At 46.9% G+C, this 19,012-nt stretch overlaps 1 protein-coding gene across 1 annotated transcript in view; it reads right to left on the bottom strand.

The window, feature by feature from the left end:
- nckap5l (NCK-associated protein 5-like) overlaps positions 1-19,012 on the bottom strand; it is a 25,597-nt gene extending 6,585 nt beyond the window's left edge. Inside the window, exons 1-7 of the mRNA XM_029622560.2 lie at positions 18,857-19,012; positions 18,576-18,683; positions 18,336-18,455; positions 17,465-17,563; positions 14,396-17,086; positions 13,870-14,282; positions 13,600-13,738 (exon numbers count right to left, since the gene is read on the bottom strand). Coding sequence (XP_029478420.2) covers positions 13,600-13,738; positions 13,870-14,282; positions 14,396-17,086; positions 17,465-17,563; positions 18,336-18,455; positions 18,576-18,683; positions 18,857-19,012 — 3,726 coding nt within the window. The remainder of the gene's footprint in view (positions 1-13,599; positions 13,739-13,869; positions 14,283-14,395; positions 17,087-17,464; positions 17,564-18,335; positions 18,456-18,575; positions 18,684-18,856) is intronic.

The raw sequence follows: 19,012 nt of genomic DNA, 5'->3' as shown, positions 1-19,012 counted from the left end.
GCAAAATCTTTGAAATTGTTGCATGTTGCGTTTCTATTTTTGTTCAGTATAAATGTTTCAAGGACAAAATTACATGTATTTAAGTATTTTTGTTGTTCTAGTGGGGACAGTAAAATTAGTCATCTCAATGAATTATTACTTTAAGGATTTTTAAAAAATATATAAAAACATATGTTTGTATGTTTAGCTCACATAATAATGTAAAAGTATGCATTAAAGTGTCTGTAATAGAATACAGGTGGCAAAAACAAATGTAGACATTAATAAATGCATTTCTATATCTTCCAAAATACAACACCCCCTACTGGTCATCTAGTGTATGTTTCACGCATTAATCCAGTGTTGAATTGCTAAATTGTAATTATTTCGCCACTATGGCCTATTTATTGCCGTACCTCCCTAATCTTCTACATTTGCACACACTGTATATTGACTTTTCTATTGTGTTATTGACTGTACGTTTGTTTATTCCATGTGTAACTCTGTTGTTTGTGTCGCACTGCTTTGCTTTATTTTAGCCAGGTCACAGTTGTAAATGAGAACTTGTTCTCAACTAGCCTACCTGGTTAAATAAAGGTAAAATAAAATGTAAAAAATAATAAAGAATACTAACCAATAATTTACATGAACCCTAGATTGCAGATGCTATTTATTGGCCATTGGGAGTCTTTGAAGCCACCGGTCGGCCATATTGGCACTCCCTAGTAGGATCAGTCCTCCACGGGAATGAATGGAATTACACAATTTAATTTTGTTGTTGTGGGGACAGTAACATTCATACTCTCTAAAAAATGCTTTCAGGAAAATGTTTTTAAATATTATTTATTTTTTATGTTTAGCTCACATAATATAATTTTAAAAGTACGCATTACGGTGTCTAATAGACTGAATGTGTCAAAAACGGATGTCGACATTAATAAATGTATTTCTATAGCTTCCAAAATATCTTTTACATTTCAGGAGTGCCAAGATTTCAATACAGCACCCCTGTCAGTCATCCAGGGTTTATACACATCATTGGTCCCAAACCACATTTTGACAACTGAATGGGAACTTGCCTGCCTGCCTGCCCATTTGATCGATGCCAAATACATTTGATTGACAACTAAGGGTGCATTTGTAAATTTCCTCCAGTGTGTCAGAGTGCGCTCTGGGTTGTTCGTAAACTCAGAGCGTTGTCAGATTGTCTGTTCGTAAGTTCAGAGAGTTTTGCTGGACACCTGAAACCCCACCTCTTTCAGGAATACCTAGGATAGGATAAAGTAATCCTTCTCACCCCCCCCCCCCCCTTAAAAGATTTAGATGCACTATTGTAAAGTGGCTGTTCCACTGGATGTCTTAAGGTGAACGCACCAATTTGTAAGTCGCTCTGGATAAGAGCGTCTGCTAAATGTCTTAAATGTAAATGTAAATGCTGGACACTGGACGCTCTGGCCAAGGAGTAGGGTTGATCCGAGCTTTCCTCACAACGGCAGTCGAGCACCCAAGTTAACTGGCTAAAGCTGGCTAGCTTGCTAGTTACTTCCAGAAACAAATTAGAGAACCCTTCACTGACCATTTCACTCACCCTAGCAGAGTTGGTTAAGCTGTACATGTTATCTGGAGGATTAGTGACTAACTGTGCTGCTGGCAACAATTAAATCACCTTTTTTTGCTGATGTTTACTGACACCTATGGAAGCCAATTCCCACCACCATTTTTGAATGCCAATACTATCTAAAAATGCCAAAATACTAAGTCAAAATTTTGACATACTATCTCTAAATTTCGACATGCTAGGTCAGAATTTCAAGATACTAAGTCCAAATTTTGAGATACTAACTTGAATTTTGAAAATAGTAGAACATAGGATATGTTTCTTCATTTGTAGCATTATGTGGCAATTTCCATCTATCCACGTTTTGCAGAGATCAGTACAGCAGGGCCACCGGCTGTGGCGAGCTGGAATTTTCCCCAACACTTTTGATTCAGTTTAATAAAAAAATATTGACACAAAAGCATTGAAAAGAGGGAAAAGTACTATTGTTTAGACTGATTTGCCTCATGATTTGTCATCTGTGCTTCAGTCTGATCAACTGTAGCTTACTGATAACAACCACAGTAGCAGGTAGCCTATGCACGCTGATCCCCTCTGACCAAGGGAAAAGAAGAGGTAACGTCATTTACTTCTAGCCTAAGCTATGTAATGCATTTATAGCCTAAGCTATGTAATGTATTTATAGCCATTTGTGTTAAGAGAAAATGTGAATGTGATCAAATTTGGTTTGCATTCAAACTTCAGGTGGCTAGGCTACCTAGACCTTATCAATTCAAAATTATTGACTGTAATTAATCAACACAATAGTGATGACATTTTTATTTATTTTATTTAACCTTTATTTAACTAGGCAAGTCAGTTAAGAACAAATTCTCATTTACAATGACGGCCTACCCAGATGACGCTGGGCCAACTGTGTGCCGCCCTATGGGACTCCCAATCACGGCCGGTTGTGATACAGCCTGGAATCGAACCAGGATCTGTAGTGACGCCTCTAACACTGAGATGCAGTGCCTTAGACCACTGTGCGAGTAACTTTTTAATTACGGATGCAAAGGCCTACACGATGCAACCCTGCAGAAAGCAAACTCAGCCCTCTTAGTTCTATTGTCCAATCGCAGTTGTCAATAACTATTATTATTATTATTTTTTAAATCTTGTCCCAGATAAAACCGTTTTACAGCTGATTTATTACTTTGTTATACCCTCCAACTTGGGTCCGAAGTTTTACCTGGTTAGGTTAGCCCAGTGGTCCTCAAACCTCTCCTCGGGGAACCCCAGAGGTTTCACACAGAACTTGTACACCTGATTCAGAGTGCGCTCTTCACAGACAAATCCCAATTTCAACTGTACCGGGCAGATGGCAGACAGCGTGTATGGCGTTTGTGAGCGAGAGGTTTGCTGATGTCAACGTTGTGAACAGAGTGCCCCATGGTGGCGGTGGGGTTATATGGGCAGGCATAAGCTACAGACCACAAACACAATTGCATTTTATCGATGGCAATTTGAATGCCCCGAGATACCGTGACGAGATCCTAAGGCACATTCAGCACGATAATAATGGCGCAAGGATCTGTACACAATTCCTGGAAGCTGAAAATGTCACAGACATGTCACCACCCATTGAGCTAGAGCTGAGCGATATATCAAATTCATTCAAATGTATGTTTTTTTTGAGCAACATTCCAATTGCCTGTATCGCAAGAATGTAGGTTTTGTGTCCGCTTATTCTCATGTTGTATTTTTGGTCTTGTCTCCTTCGCTCCTCTGTGTGCACCTTCCTATTTACACCAGAGACATCGATATAATGACGAGATTCACGTCTCCGCCCTAGCAATGGGAGTCATTGTCCCAAAATGCGGGAAGGCTGCGACAAGCTGTCTCACCCTGATCTTTTTCACCTGTCTTGTGCTTGTCTCCACCTCCCACCAGGTGTCTCCAATTTTCCCCATTATCCTCTGTGTATTTATACCTGCGTGTTCTGTTTGTCTGTTGCCAGTTCATCTTGTCTTGCCAAATTTTACCAGCGCTTTTTGCAGTTTTCCAGTCTTTGTAGTTTCTGTTTTCTAGTCCCCGTTCTGATTATTCTGCCTGCCCTGACCCTGAGCCTGCCGTCCTGTACCTGTCGGACTCTGATCTGGTTGCAAACCTCTGCCTGCCCTGACCCTGCCGTCCTGTACCTGTCGGACTCTGATCTGGTTGCAAACCTCTGCCTGCCCTGACCCTGAGCCTGCCGTCCTGTACCTGTCGGACTCTGATCTGGTTGCAAACCTCTGCCTGTCCTGACCCTGAGCCTGCCGTCCTGTACCTGTCGGACTCTGATCTGGTTGCAAACCTCTGCCTGCCCTGACCCTGAGCCTGCCGTCCTGTACCTGTCGGACTCTGATCTGGTTGCAAACCTCTGCCTGTCCTGACCCTGAGCCTGCCGTCCTGTACCTGTCGGACTCTGATCTGGTTGCAAACCTCTGCCTGCCCTGACCCTGAGCCTGCCGTCCTGTACCTGTCGGACTCTGATCTGGTTGCAAACCTCTGCCTGTCCTGACCCTGAGCCTGCAGTCCTGTACCTGTCGGACTCTGATCTGGTTGCAAACCTCTGCCTGCCCTGACCCTGAGCCTGCCGTCCTGTACCTGTCGGACTCTGATCTGGTTGCAAACCTCTGCCTGCCCTGACCCTGAGCCTGCCGTCCTGTACCTGTCGGACTCTGATCTGGTTGCAAACCTCTGCCTGCCCTGACCCTGAGCCTGCCGTCCTGTACCTGTCGGACTCTGATCTGGTTGCAAACCTCTGCCTGCCCTGACCCTGAGCCTGCCGTCCTGTACCTGTCGGACTCTGATCTGGTTGCAAACCTCTGCCTGCCCTGACCCTGAGCCTGCCGTCCTGTACCTGTCGGACTCTGATCTGGTTGCAAACCTCTGCCTGTCCTTGACCTGCCCTTTGCCTGCTCCCCGTGTTATAATACATTATCTGAGAACTGAATCATCTACCTCCTGTGTCTGTATCTGGGTCATATCCTGAGTCGTGAGAGTACGGACTGGCCATGACTTACCCAGCAGAATCCTACCAGCCCTGCAACGCTGTCTGCCTACAAGGAGCCACCATTGGAAGACACGAGGAGCTACTTCAGAACCTTATGGAAGGACTCCATACCTTGGCGGAATGCCATGACCAGGGTTTCAACTCAGTGCTGGAGCAATTCCGCGAGTTATCTACTAAGCAGCAAGCCACTACAGTAACCCCCCGCTACCAGTGGTGCTACTCCCCAATCTAGCCCGGCTTCCAGAGAACCCTGCTTAACTCCTCCGGAGCGCTACGTTGGAGATCCAGGATCCTGCCTGGCGTTTCTCTCCCAGTGTTCTCTCATCTTTGAGCTGCAGCCCTCTTCGTTTCCCTCAGATCGCTCGAGAATAGCATACTTGATGACGCTGATGTCTGGGAGGGCTCTCGCCTGGGCTACGGCAGTGAGGGAGCAACAATCCACCATTTGCCTCAGTCTGGAGGAGTTTGTGGCGGAGGTTAGAAAGGTTTTCAATTCTCTGTTGTCCGGGAGAGAGGCTGCTCGTAAGCATCTGCGCCAAGACTCCCATAGTGTGGCAGACTATGCAGTAGGTTTTCGCACTTTGGCCGCTGAGAATGCCTGGAACCCGTAAGCTCTTTTCGACACGTTCCTGAATGGATTATCAGAGGTAGTCAAAGACGAGATCGCAGCCCGGGAGCTTCCCATGGACCTCGACTCTCTCATAGCCTTGACTGCAATAGTCTGCTCCCTGTCACACTCGCTCGTCCAAGGTGCCAACCTCACCTCCGAGGAATCCCGGAAGTACCCGGGAGAATCCGATGTCACCCGAGTTCCCACGGGAATCACCGAGGGCTATCGACTCGCTTCCTCCGGAGCCCATGCAACTTGGCAGGGCCAGATTTTCTCCTGCTGAACACTTACGCAGACTGAGCACCGAGAGCTGTCTGTATTGTGGAACTGCAGGACATTACATATCTACCTGTCCATTAAAAGACCATGGTCATCAAGCAGGTATGAGTACGCTGGTGAGCCGTAGGGGAAGTTTCCCTTCTTCCATTACTCGCACCCCTCTCTATGCTATTCTGTTGTGGGGTGACCGGTCCAAATCTCTCCGGGTGCTCATTGACTCTGGGGCCGATGAGAGCTTTTTGTTAAATCAGAAAAATGTGAATTCCATCTCCTTCCTAGGGTACGTCATTGCTGCTGGAAATATTCAGCTGGACTCTGACAAGGTGAGAGCGGTGATGGATTGGCCTCAACTCACATCCAGAGTACAACTGCAACATTTCCTGTGGTTTGTTCATTTCTACCGCCGCTTCATCCGGGGTTACAGCACCCTGGCTTCCCCCTCTCTCAGCACTCACCTCTCCCAAAGTTCCATTCACGTGGTCTCCAGCAGCTGACTGGGCGTTCTCGGACCTCAAGCATTGGTTTATTACAGCTCCCATTTTAACCCATCCAGACCTGTCCCATCAGCTTGCCTCAGACTTCAGAGTGGGGGCTGTTCTGTCCCAGAGTTTTGCCAAGGACCAAAAGTCACATCCCTGCGTTTTCCTTTCCCATCGTCTTAACCCCGAAGAGAGGAACTACGATGTGGGAAATCGAGAACTACTCGCGGCCAAGATGGTGTTGGAGGAGTGGAGGCACTGGTTAGAGGGGGCGGAACATCCATTCGTAGTGTGGACTGATCACAAGAACCTGGAATATCTCCGCACCGCCTCAATTCTAGGCAAGCTTGATGGGCCCTGCTTTTCACTCGGTTCAATTTACGATTTCCTACCGCCCAGGTTCCAAGAATGTGAAGCAGTCTCATGCTTCCATAGCCCAGCTGCTACACCGTCAGACCCCGAGACCATCCTCCCTACCTCTTGTCTCATATATCCCTGGACTTCGTCACTGGTCTCCGTCCATCAGATGGAAACACCACGATCCTTACAGTGGTGGATAGGTTTTCCAAAGTTTCCCATTTCATTCCCCGTCCCAAGTTACCCTCAGCCAAGGAGACGGCCCAGCTCATGGTGCAGCACGTCTTCCAGATCCATGGACTTCCGGTGGACATTGTCTGCGATCGTGGTCCTAAGTTTCTGGAAGGCGTTCTGCACCCTCATTGGGTCATCGGCCAACCTGCCCTCTGGTTTTCACCCCCTGTCTAACGGCCAGTCGGAGCGAGGACTTGGAGACGGCTCTTCGTTGCCTCGTCTCTGCCCACCCCACCCCCTGGAATCAGCAACTAGTGTGGGTGGAATATGCCCGCAACACCTTTCCCTGCTCGGCCACTGGTCTCTCGCCTTTCGAGTGTTCCCTGGGATATCAGCCCCCACTCTTCCCTGAGGAAGAGGTCAGCATACCCTTGGCCCAGATGTTCGTCCGCCGCTGTCGCCGTACCTGGAAGAGAGCCCGGCTCACTCTTCTCAAGATCACCTCAAAGTATCGGCAAAAGGCGGACCGCCACCGGACCCATGCTACCCACTACCATCTCGGGCAGAGGTTATGGCTGCCCACTTGGGATCTACCCCTCTGGGTGGAGTCCCGTAAACTTTCCCCCCCGTTTTATTGGCCCTTTCCCCATCTCAAATATTCTTAGCCCCTCTGCTGTTTATCTTCTGTTGCCCCACACCCTCTGTATACATCCCACGTTTCATGTGTCTAGGATTAAACCTCTATCTCCTGTTTCTTGCCGTTCTGTCCCTGATTGACGCTGCCCTGTATTACTGACCCTCCAGCCTCTCACGCCAACAAAGATGATAGACCACATCTTCCTCTCTAACAATGCAGTTTCATCTCGCTATTTGTATTTAAGATTTGGTCCAACAGAATCGGTCATATGGACACAAACACATTGAGACATTATTTTACTGTAATAGAGGATACGTTCACTTTTCTAACAATACTCTTTTTATGTCTCAACTACTACCGAGCAGACACTACTAGGAGTGTCAATGAACATTGATTCTGGAAAATGAATGCTCAGTTTGTTACACACAGCATTGGGGTACCACCTAATTCATTGTTATACTAGCTGTCTAGTCTGTGTTTGATAAATGTGCAACAAGCTTAAAACACAATTATATAAGGAACTTGAAATTCATTCTGAGAAATAAGGTAGCCCACTTGATTTCAACATATGAACAAACATCTGGACACGCTAATATGCTTTTCAAACAGTTGGAGACAGACAGAACAGTATGTTCATAACAATTAAATGGTTCAACCTTGTTAGCAAATACTGTAGATCCAAATCGGCTAAACTGTAAATATAAAGATTAGCCAGCTAATCACTAGCAAAAAAGGGCATTTTTATATACAGACTTGAAAGCCAGATCATTTTTATTATTATTTTGATAGAATAATTAAATTATTAGTGGGTGTTATATTTAGCCTAGGTATAACTTCACAAGTCCTGAATTCATTAGATTATTGCTGACTGTTTGAAATGCAGTGTATTTGATCTTTAATTGTACAACAATGCTCATTTTAGGTAAAAACATTTTTAAAAATAGAGATAGACAGTGCATTCAGAAAGCATTCAGACCCCTTGACCTTTTCCACATTTTGTTACGTTACAGCCTTATTCGAAAATGGATTCAATAGTTTTTTCCCCTCATCAATCTACACACAATGCCCCATAACGACAAAACAAAAAATGTTTTTTAGAAAGTTTGCAAATATAAAAAAATCATAAATATCACATTTACATAAGTATTCAGACCCTTTACTCAGTACTTTGTTGAAGCACCTTTGGCAGCGATTACAGTCACCAGTCTTCTTGGGTATGACGTCACAAGCTTGGACCAACTGTATTTAGGGAGTTTCTCCCATTCTTCTCTACAGATCCTCTCAAGCTCTGTCAAGTTGGATGGGGAACGTCACCGCACAGCTATTTTCATGTCTCTCCAGAGATGTTCGATTGGGTTCAAGTCCGGGCTCTGTCTGGGCTACTCAAGGACATTCAGAGACTTGTCCCGAAGCCACTCCTGCGTTTTCTTGGCTGTGTGCTTAGGGTTGTTGTCCTGTTGGAAGGTGAACCTTCGCCCCAGTCTGAGGTCCTGAGCGCTTTGGAGTAGGTTTTCATCAAGGATACTGAATGGCACCGGCTGCCGTGTTAGGGGCTCTTAACCAATTGTGCTATTGCGTGGGTTTTTTCACGTTATTTCTAACTTATTCTGTACATAATGTTTCTGCCACCGTCTCTTATGACTGAAAAAGCTTCTGGATATCAGGACAGTGTTTACTCACCGCGTACTGGACGATGATTTTTTTCTTTCTTTAACGAGTCGGACGCAAAGAATTGACTTCAGACACCCGTCAAGGGCAACATCCCCGTCATTCGCAGGAGAAAGAGACGGAGATATCGGGGACGTAGGTCGGGGTGCCTTGTAAGGATCTGACAGCGAGTGAGTGATCTGCCTCTACCCTCACCCCTATTAGCCAACATACAATCATTGGATAACAAAATAGACGAGCTACGATCACAAATATCCTTCCAACAGGACATAAAAAACTGTAATATCTTATGTTTCAGAGTCGTGGCTGAACGACGACATGGATAAAATACAGCTGGCGGGGTTTGCGCTGCATCGGCAAGATAGAACTGCTGTCTCCGGTAAGACAAGGGGTGGCGGTCTGTGTATATTTGTAAACAACAGCTGGTGTATGAAATCTAATATTAAGGAAGTCTCAAGGTTTTATTCAACTGAGGTAGAGTATCTAATGATAAACTGTAGACCACACTATTTGCCAAGAGAGTTTTTATCAATATTCTTCGTAGCTGTCTATTTACCACCACAAACCGATGCTGGCACTAAGTCCACATTCAATGAGCTGTATAAGGCCATAAGCAAAAAGGAAAACGCTCATCCAGAGGCGGCACTCCTAGTGGCCAGGAATTTTAATGTAGGGAAACTTAAATCCATTTTACCTAATTTCTACCAGCATTTTAAATGTGCAACCAGAGGAAATTTAACTCTAGACCACCTTTACTCCACACATAGAGACGCATTCAAAGCTCTCCCTCGCTGTCCGTATGGCCAATCTGACCATAATTATATCCTCCTGATTTCTGCTTACGAGCAAAAACTAAATCAGGAAGCACCAGTGACTCGGTCAATAAAGAAGTGGTCAGATGACACAGATGCTAAGCTACAGGACTGTTTTGCTTGCACCGACTGGAATATGTTCCCGAGATTCTTCCTATGACATTGAGGAGTACACCACATCAGTCACTGGATTCATCAATAAGTGCATCGATGACGTTGTCCCCACTCTCACCGTAAGTACATACCACAACCAGAAGCCATGGATTATAGGTAACATCCGCACTGAGCTAAAGGGTAGAGCTGCCACCATCAAGGAGCGGGACTATAACCCGGACGCTTATAAGAAATCCAGCTATACCCTCAGATGAACTATCAAACAGGCAAAGAGTCAATACAGGACTAAGATGGAATCGCACTACACCGGCTCCGACGGTGTCGTACGAGGAAAGCACAGCCACGGGCTGGGAAGTACAGCTGCGAGCTGCCCAGTGAAACGAGCCTACCAGACAAGCTAAATAGCTTCTATGCTCGCTTCGAGGCAAGCAACACTGAAGCATGCATGAGAACATCAGCTGTTCCGGGCGACTGTGTAATCACGCTCTCCGCAGCCGATGTGAGTAAGATCTTTAAATAGTTCAACATTCACAAGGCCGCAGGGCCAGACGGATTACCAGGATGTGTACTCTGAGCATGCGCTGACCAACTGGCAAGTGTCTTCACTGACATTTTCAACCTGATCCTGACTGAGTCTGTAATACCAACATATTTCAAGCAGACCACCATAGTCCCTGTGCCCAAGAACACTAAGGTAACCTGCCTAAATGACTACCGACCCGTAGCATTCACGTCTGTAGCCATGAAGTGCTTTGAGAGGCTGGTCATGGCTCACATCAACACCATTATCCCAGAAACCCTACACCCACTCCAATTTGCATACTGCCCCAACAGATCCACAGATGATGCAATCTCTATTGCATTCCACACGGCCCTTCCCACCTGGACAAAAGGAACACCTATGTGAGAATGCTATTCATTGACTATAGCTCAGTGTTCAACACCATAGTGCCCTCCAAGCTCATCACTAAGCTAAGGACCCTGGGACTAAACACCTCCCTCTGCAACTAGATCCTGGACTTCTTGATGGGCCGCATCCAGGTGGTAAGGGTAGGTAACAACACATCTTCCATGTTGATCCTCAGCACGGGGACCCTTAGGGGTGTGTGCTCAGTCCCCTCCTGTAATCCCTGTTCACCCATGACTGCATGGCCAGGCACGACTCCAACACCATCATTAAATTTGCCGACAACACAACAGCGGTAGCCTGATCACTGACAACAATGAGACAGCCTATATGGAGGAGGTCAGAGACCTGGCCGTGTGGTGCCAGGATAACAACCTCTCCCTCAACGTGATCAAGACAAAGGAGATGATTGTGGACTACAGGAAAAGGAGGACCGAGCACACCCCCATTCTCATCGACAGTGCTGTAGTGGAGCAGGTTGAGAGCTTCAAGTTCCTTGGTGTCCACATCACCAGTAAAATATCATGGCCCAAACACACCAAGACAGTTGTGAAGAGGGCACGACAAAGCCTATTCCCCCACCGGAGACTGAAAAGATTTGGCATGGGTCCTCAGATTCTCAAAAGGTTTTACAGCTGCACCATCGAGAGTATGGTGCATCACTGCCTGGTATGGCAACTACTTGGCCTCCGACCGCAAGGCACAACTTTGGGTAGTGCTGGCCAGTACATCACTGGGGCCAAGCTTCCTGCCATCCAGGACCTCTATACCAGGCGGTGTCAGAGGAAGGCCCTAAAAATTGTGAAAGACTCCAGCCACCCTAGTCATAGACTGTTCTCTCTGCTACCGCACGGCAAGCGGTACCAGAGCGCCAAGTCTAGGTTGAAAAGGCTTCTTCTAAAAGCTTCTAACCCAAGCCATAAGACTCATGAACAGCTAATAAAATGGCTACCCAGACTGTTTGCATTGTCCCCCTCAACCCCCTCATTTTAAGCTGCTGCTACTCTCTGGTTATTATTTATACATAGTCACTTTAACTCTACCTATATGTACATATTACCTCAATTACCTTGACTAATCTGTGCCCCCTCACATTGACTCTGTACCGGTACTCCCTGTAAATAGCCTCGCTACTGGCATTTTACTGCTGCTCTTGTAACTATTTTTTATTTATTTTTTTACTTAACACTGCATTGTTGGTTAAGGGCTTGTAAGCATTTCACTGGAAGGTCTACTACACCTGCTGTATTCGGCGCATGTGACAAATAAAATTGGATTTGATTGGACCTCTCTGTACTTTGCTCCGTTCATCTTTCCCTCAATCCTGACTAGTCTCCCAGTCCCTGCCTCTGATAAACATCCCCAAAGAATGATGCTGCCGCCACCATGCTTCACCGTAGGGATGGTGCCAGGTTTCCTCCAGACTTGACACTTGGCATCCAGGCTAAAGTGTTCCATCTTAGTTTCATCAGAACAGAGAATCTTGTTTCTCATGGTCTGAGAGTCCTTTAGGTGCCTTTTGGCAAACTCCAAACGGGCTCTCATGTGCCTTTCACTGCGGAGTGGCTTCCGTCTGGCCAATCTACCATTAAGGCCTGATTGGTTGAGTCATGCAGAGTTGGTTGTCCTTCTAGAAGGTTCTCCCATCTCCACAGAGGAACTATGCAGCTCTGTCAGAATTACCATCGGGTTCTTGGTCACCTCCTTGACCAAGGCCCTTCTCCCCCAATTGCTCAGTTTGGCTGGTTGGCCAGCTATAGGAAGACTATTGGTGGTTTCAAACTTCTTCCATTGAAGAATGATGGAGGCCACTGTCTTCCCGGGGTCCTTCAATGCTGCAGAATCTGTTTGTACTCTTCCCCAGATCTGTGCCTCGACACAATCCTGTCTCGGAGCTCTACGGACAATTCCTCCTTTCTGCTCTGACATGCACTGTCAACTGTGGGCCTTATATAGACAGGTGTGTGCCTTTCCAAATCATGTCCAATCAATTGCATTTGCAAAGAAATTCTAAAAACCTGTTCTCGCCTTGTCATTATGGGGTATTGTTTGTAGATTGATAAGGGAAAAAAATATTTAATCCATTTTAGAATACGGCTATAACGTAACAAAATGTGGAAAAAGTCAAGGGGTATGAATACTTTCCCGAATGCACTGTACATTGTGAATCGGCCATAAGTATGAAAGAAATGTAGATATGATTTTTAGGCCATATCGCCCAGCCCTACATTGAGCATGTTTGGGATGCTCTGGATCTAAGTATACGACAGCATGTTCCAGGTCCCGCCAATATCCAGCGACTTCGCACAGCCATTGAACAGGAATGGGACAATATTCCACAGGCCGCAATCAACAGCCTGATCAACTCTATGCGAAAGAGATGTGTTGCGCTGCATGAGCCAAATGGTGGTCCCACCAGATGCATATCAGCGGGTGTTCATATTCAGCGGGTGTTCATATTCAGCGGGTGTTCACATTCAGCGGGTGTTCACATTCAGCGGGTGTTCACATTCAGCGGGTGACAAAATGAATCAGTTATTCATGCTTGAACTGCATTCACCCATCTGCCTTAATGTACGTCATGGAATTTTGGTCAAATAGAAGCTATTTTTAAAACTATTGAATTATCAATGACTTAGCCATCTCTTATCACCAATCCCTTATTTTTTCCTCAAACTAAGTTAAGAGCTGTACCATGGGCCTACACATCGTGTTATTATGGTTCATGGGAATAGGTTTTTCAAAGGTTTTTCCCAATTTCCAGAATGATGGACCTTAAAAAGGTCCTTGAAGCAAAGTTGTTTGGCATGAAGAAAGAACCCTACACACAAAGTGGGCTCCAGTTTCTGTGTATCAAATTATCTATATATATCTTTTTAAATGCTTGAGTTATTTGACCATGTCAAGGAAAAAAAAGAAAAAAATACCTTACAATACCTTTGCTGTGAACCTCTAATGAATACTCATTGTAACTCAGCTGCAGCCTACCTTCTGCATGTCCTCTCTGTTGGCGGTGTGGCTGATGATGCTGTCAGTATGGTGGCTGCTGAACGGTCTGGAAGTCTTACAGTCAAAGGAGAGGCGTCTCTGAGCCACACTGATGCCACTGAAGTCCTTCCCATCCACCCTACAGTCACACCAGATAACGGAATTGGTTTATTAAAGGAAAGGCAACACAAAACAACTGATCAAAATCAGATCAATCTTAACTGGCTTATACATAGAATCCAACAGTGCTTGCTTCTATCATTTCCTCACCTGTTCAGTAACTGCTGCATGAAATTGTCTGAGCGCGCTCCCCTGTACATAACAGCCAGCTGGCCCTGTGATTGGTCCATCACCACCTCACAGGAGTGACCCCTCCCAGAGCGGTCTATCCCAACCCCCTCGACCCCGTTCATGTAGGCTCTCTCCTCCTCCAGAGCTCTCCTCAGACCCTCCGCCTTCTCCATCAGCATAGAGATATTCAGGCTCTCCACCCCCACCCCATCTCCTTTAGACTTAGACCCCGCCATCTTGGAAGGGATGTTCAGCCTCCACTCCCCACCCTTCTTTTCGTCTTTGACTTTAGGGGGTATGTCTGGTTTGCGGCTCAGAGCTGGGAGTTTGCTCTTCTTCAGGCCGAACCAGCTTGCGATGCCATTGGAGCCTTTCTGTTTCACCTCTGTGACCTGTTCAAAGTGTTTATTTATCAAATTGATGACAGCAAACACTCTGAAATACTTGATAATAACACGTTACGACTCAACACTACAACACAGTTAGAGAAAACAACCATCAATACCTGTCCTCTGTCTCGGTCCTGCTCTGCCAGTTTCAGCATGTTCTCCTCAATACCCTTCATCACCTTCTCTTCCATGGCTGAGGTCGGGCCGGGGGTGGGGCCGGGGACAATGGGGACAAGGTGCCTCTCCTCCTCCTGCTGCGTGCCTGACGTTGGCCTTGGGGGAGGAAAGCTGTCTCCGTGCGCCGTGGTGTTTCTCTTCCTGTTTGCGTTGAGCTTGCTCCTGTCCTCGGACTTGGATGAGTAGCGTGGCGTCAGCGCCGGGGCATCCAGGGTGGGTTTCCCAGCTCCACCTCTACTGACAGCTGAGGGTGAGGGAGCTGGGGCCTGGCAGGGTTTAGACGGGGACTTAGGCAGGACTTTGTTGGGGCTGTTGCTGCTCTGAGGGATGCTGGGTGCAGGTTGTTTACCCTGGTAAGACAGGTTCAGAGAAGCTGGGCATTTCACGTTGTGTGGAACCACGGGAGAGTCCGCGTTTGGGGATGGGAGGCCCAGTTTACCTTTGGGGCTGTCTGCATTAGTCACACCCACTCTGGATGAGAGCGTCTCCAGCTCTGCCTTAGTGACTAAAGAGCCAGAGAGAAGAGACTTAGCTGCTGGATCATAGGACTGACAAGCACCAGGGAACATCAAAGCAACACTACCAAGAATACCTTTAGGCTTACCATCCAAAGAGTCTGTATATTTTGAGTGCCTCTGGTCCTCTAAATTATGATCCACAGGCCTCTCCACTGTCTTACTCCTGTCATCGTTAAAAGTGACTATACTCTCATCACTATGAGGGTCTGGCTTGTCTACTGGCAGCAGCACATTGACTTGCAAATCCTCAGAGCTCCTTAGCTTGCCAAGTGCAGCCAACCTGTCTTTGAATGTGTGACTAGACTCGGCTGGCTGCCTACCTGGCCCTGCTACCCGAGAAGGCCTCTTGGGAATGGATGAGGGATCATGTCTCTTGGCTGGGAGAGCTGGAGGCTGGGACTGGGAGAGATCAGAGTTCTGCATGGTGGTTTCTTTAGTGTCCTGGTCCTGCGATCCTCTGTCTTTCATGCTGGCGTAGTGAGCAGGGCTCCCCTGAAACTGAGCTGGTCTGAGGGCAGAGGGGTTGGGCAGACTGTGGTGGCCGTGCCAGACTGGGCTCTCTGTGTTCACATCCTGATCGGACGAGGATGAAGAAGATGAGGAAGATGAGGAGGAGGAGGAGTCCGAGGCAGGGGAGAAATGCTGCAGCTGGAGACTACGGACATTCTCTTTCTGTAGTAGTGGATTCACTAGCTTCCTGTCACTATCTGTGTTGGTATGAGAGGAAAATGATGTGTTTACATTCTCTGGGACCTTGGATTCTTCCAGCTGAGCCGAGGTGGAAAGTTCCAAAACATTCTCATAGTACGGGACCTTCTGAGGAGAGGCCCTGGGTGTCTGTGATGTGCCAGGGGCCAGTGGCTTGGGGACCACACAGCTTGCCTTGGGGACCGAGAGGCTGCTGTAGCAAAGTTCCTTGGCTGGAGGGGAGCAGGCGTCCTCAGGCTGTGGCGGGGAGGTGGGGGCTGAGGCTGAGTGTGTGGTGGCTGGGTAGGACTCTGACCTGGCGGGTGGAGGAGGGTGCCTGGTCCTCTCTGTGGTGGTGGCTCTGCGTGAGGGGACGGGGGAGTGGTACACCTCATAGTTATTGGTACGGCAGGGGATCTTGGAGGTGCGGGTGAGCTGTGGGCTCAGACGGACAGGACTGGCCGCTGCCTGGGTCCTCTCTGCCATCGTGGGGATCTTTATAAACTTTAGGATCCTGGACGGGGAGTTGATCGCAGCAGCTTTGACGTCGATGAGGCAGGAGGAAGGGATGGGGCTGAAGGCCACATTGGCTCTCCCTGAGAGAGCTCCCTCCTCTGCTGGGCCACTGTCTTTCTCTGGAATAACTACATCACTCAAAACATTATCACTGTCATTGGAGGAGAGGAGAAACCCATTGGTTTCCAGCTCACAGTATGCAATCTGAGGGTTGTCCTTCACTCCAGGGACAGGCAGCTGGGAGGTAAACAAACTACTGCTGTCTTCAGATTTTCCTTTAAGACAGTCCTCTTCATCTGTGCCCTGGACCTGCCCTGTCTTTATCGCTGCCTCTGGGCACCGATTGGCAGGACTAGTCTGATCTACGCTTGTGACTGACAAGTAAGAGTTGGGACCCGCTGGTTGCTGGTGGTCATTCATTGTCTGGTGTTTCTCCACTGATGTGCTCTTGATGTGGAACTCACTTAGAGCAGCTGCGGTGGGTGTGCCTTTGACGTGGTTCGGCGTTGAATTAGGCTTCGGAGTGCAAATATGGTTACATTTGACCGGACTGTCTGTGCTCCTCTTGCAGTGAGTAGGACATAACCGCCCTTCACCATCGACGCGCTGTTGGTGTTGCGTGCTGTCAGAGTCTGAGCAGGAGCAGCGGCAGCGTGCCTGGTGCTTCTGACACAGGTCTCCAGCAGCCAGCACAGCCTCCGTGGACATCAGAACCTGGCTGTAGTCACAGAAGGAAACGCTGCCTGCCGAGGGGTGGAACTTGAGGGGGTCGGTCTCCTCCATCTTGCGGAGGACCTCCAGGATGTGTGCTTTCTTCTTGAAGAATGGGGACAGGGCCTCCATGGATGCGGCTGGGCCTCGGGGGGGAGTTGCTGGGGCCTGTGGCAGTGTGCGGTGGAACCCATTTCCCTGTTGAGAGAAATATTGTCAGGTTGTTATTATAGGAGTGAACGTGTTCTCAATAACTAAATTGGTTAAAACAAAGGTTATAAACAAGATTCAAATCATTTCTTTCAATAGCACTTCCACCAGACTGCAGCCTTATACTGTGTATGAAATATCGACAGAACAAACCACTGTTGGCATAAGTGAAGGAAATCAGTTTAACAGAGAAAGTCCAGGTCTCTTGAATACAATAGTGAAATAGAAAGGATATCCATTTCACATGAGAAACCATAGACCCAACAGTATACGTCATGACTGCTGCCGTAACCCAGACAGTGTTTATCCCCCTAGGAGTCTACAGCCATGTCTCAGGATTAAGTGTTGACCATGCTTTGTCCTCACCTTGGCTTGTGCTTGACTCTGTGACTGTGACTCCACCTGTTTGTCAGAGACATTGTGCAGCAGCTGTGTATTGTACACTGGGAGGTGTCCTGGCTGCACCTGTAACAGTAAATTCAATGCAATTAGGATATCATGTACACCACTTTAAGCAAAAAATAGTTATAGGACTCTATACAATAGGCTACATCACTACACAGCAGATTATGACAGATTATGACGTTGCCCTGAGACATGGCTGAATACTCCTATGGTGCACACAAAAGTGTTCTTCAGGCTGTCCAGATTAGAAAACCTATTTTTGGTTCAAGGTAGAACCCTTTTGGGTTCCATGTAAACCCTCTGTAGAAAGGGTTGTACCTGGAACCAGAAAGGGTTCTTTAAAGGGTTCTCCTATGGGGTTAGCCTGGAGAAACCTTTAAGGTTCTAGAGAGCACCTTTTTTTTCTCTAAGAGTGTTTAACATGGCTCTAGACTCAGTTGGTGTCACGGCCGTCGTTGGAAGTAGACCAAAGTGCAGTGTGGTGAGCGTACATTTCTCTTTTTATTTAAAATGTCGCCAACAAAACAAGAAACGAAAAACAACCGTGAAGCTTACAGGGCTCTAGTGCCACTAACAAAGATAACTACCCACACTGAAAGGAGGGGAAAAGGGGCTACCTAAGTATGATTCCCAATCAGAGACAACGATAGACAGCTATCCCTGATTGAGAACCAAAACATAGAAATAAAGAAACCTAGAAAACAAAAAATAGAATGCCCACCCCACATCACACCCTGACCTAACCAAATAGAGAAATAAAACGTCTCTCTAAGGTCAGGGCGTGACAGTTGGTGTAATGTTGCCGTGTCTCAGGCAGATTGTTACTTTATACCTGGTCGTGAGGGCTTGAATGGTTGGGTAGTTTCTGTTGGAAGAGCTCACAGAGCACTCTGTTCTGTCTCTCCAGGTCAAACACATGCATCTTCAGCTTGATGCATTCCTCTCGCAGATCCTGCGTATATGTATACACAAAAGCGTATCATTAAAACCGCAACCCATGTCTTACCGGTTGTGATTCAAAATGGGCTTTCAAAAAAAATGATGGATTGTTGAGGATGACTTGTCAGTTTGCCTTTTGGTTGAGTAGAGCTTGGACCACATGGTTGGCCACCTCGTCCAGACATCTCTCATATGCCTCTCGTTGACTCTCATTTGCCAACACGAGAGCTGAATTCTCTGCCTGTTAAAAGAAGCCAATAGATTATTCACAACTGTAAATGTTTAGTATGACAATAACTTTCATAAATTTGAAAATTGAAATGAAAGCAATGAATATGTGGTGAAACTATATTTAAAAAATGACATAATTTGAGATGCTTTATATTCAGTTCATTAAGATTGGGGTTGACTCACCTCCAGCTCTCTGAGTCGGTCCATGAGTTCTCCACTGTTCTCTTCTTCCTCCAGGTAGTCCTCAACGTCCCCCTCGTCTGACTCCAGGTCTTCATCACACATCCTCGGTTCTGTAGCATCAGACATCGTTCTCATCTGGAACACAAGGAGGTTCAT

Source organism: Oncorhynchus nerka, linkage group LG20 (assembly GCF_034236695.1).
Source record: "Oncorhynchus nerka isolate Pitt River linkage group LG20, Oner_Uvic_2.0, whole genome shotgun sequence".
In the NCBI taxonomy this organism is placed as follows: Eukaryota; Metazoa; Chordata; class Actinopteri; order Salmoniformes; family Salmonidae; genus Oncorhynchus; species Oncorhynchus nerka.
This window is presented reverse-complemented; position numbering and strand designations above follow the sequence as displayed.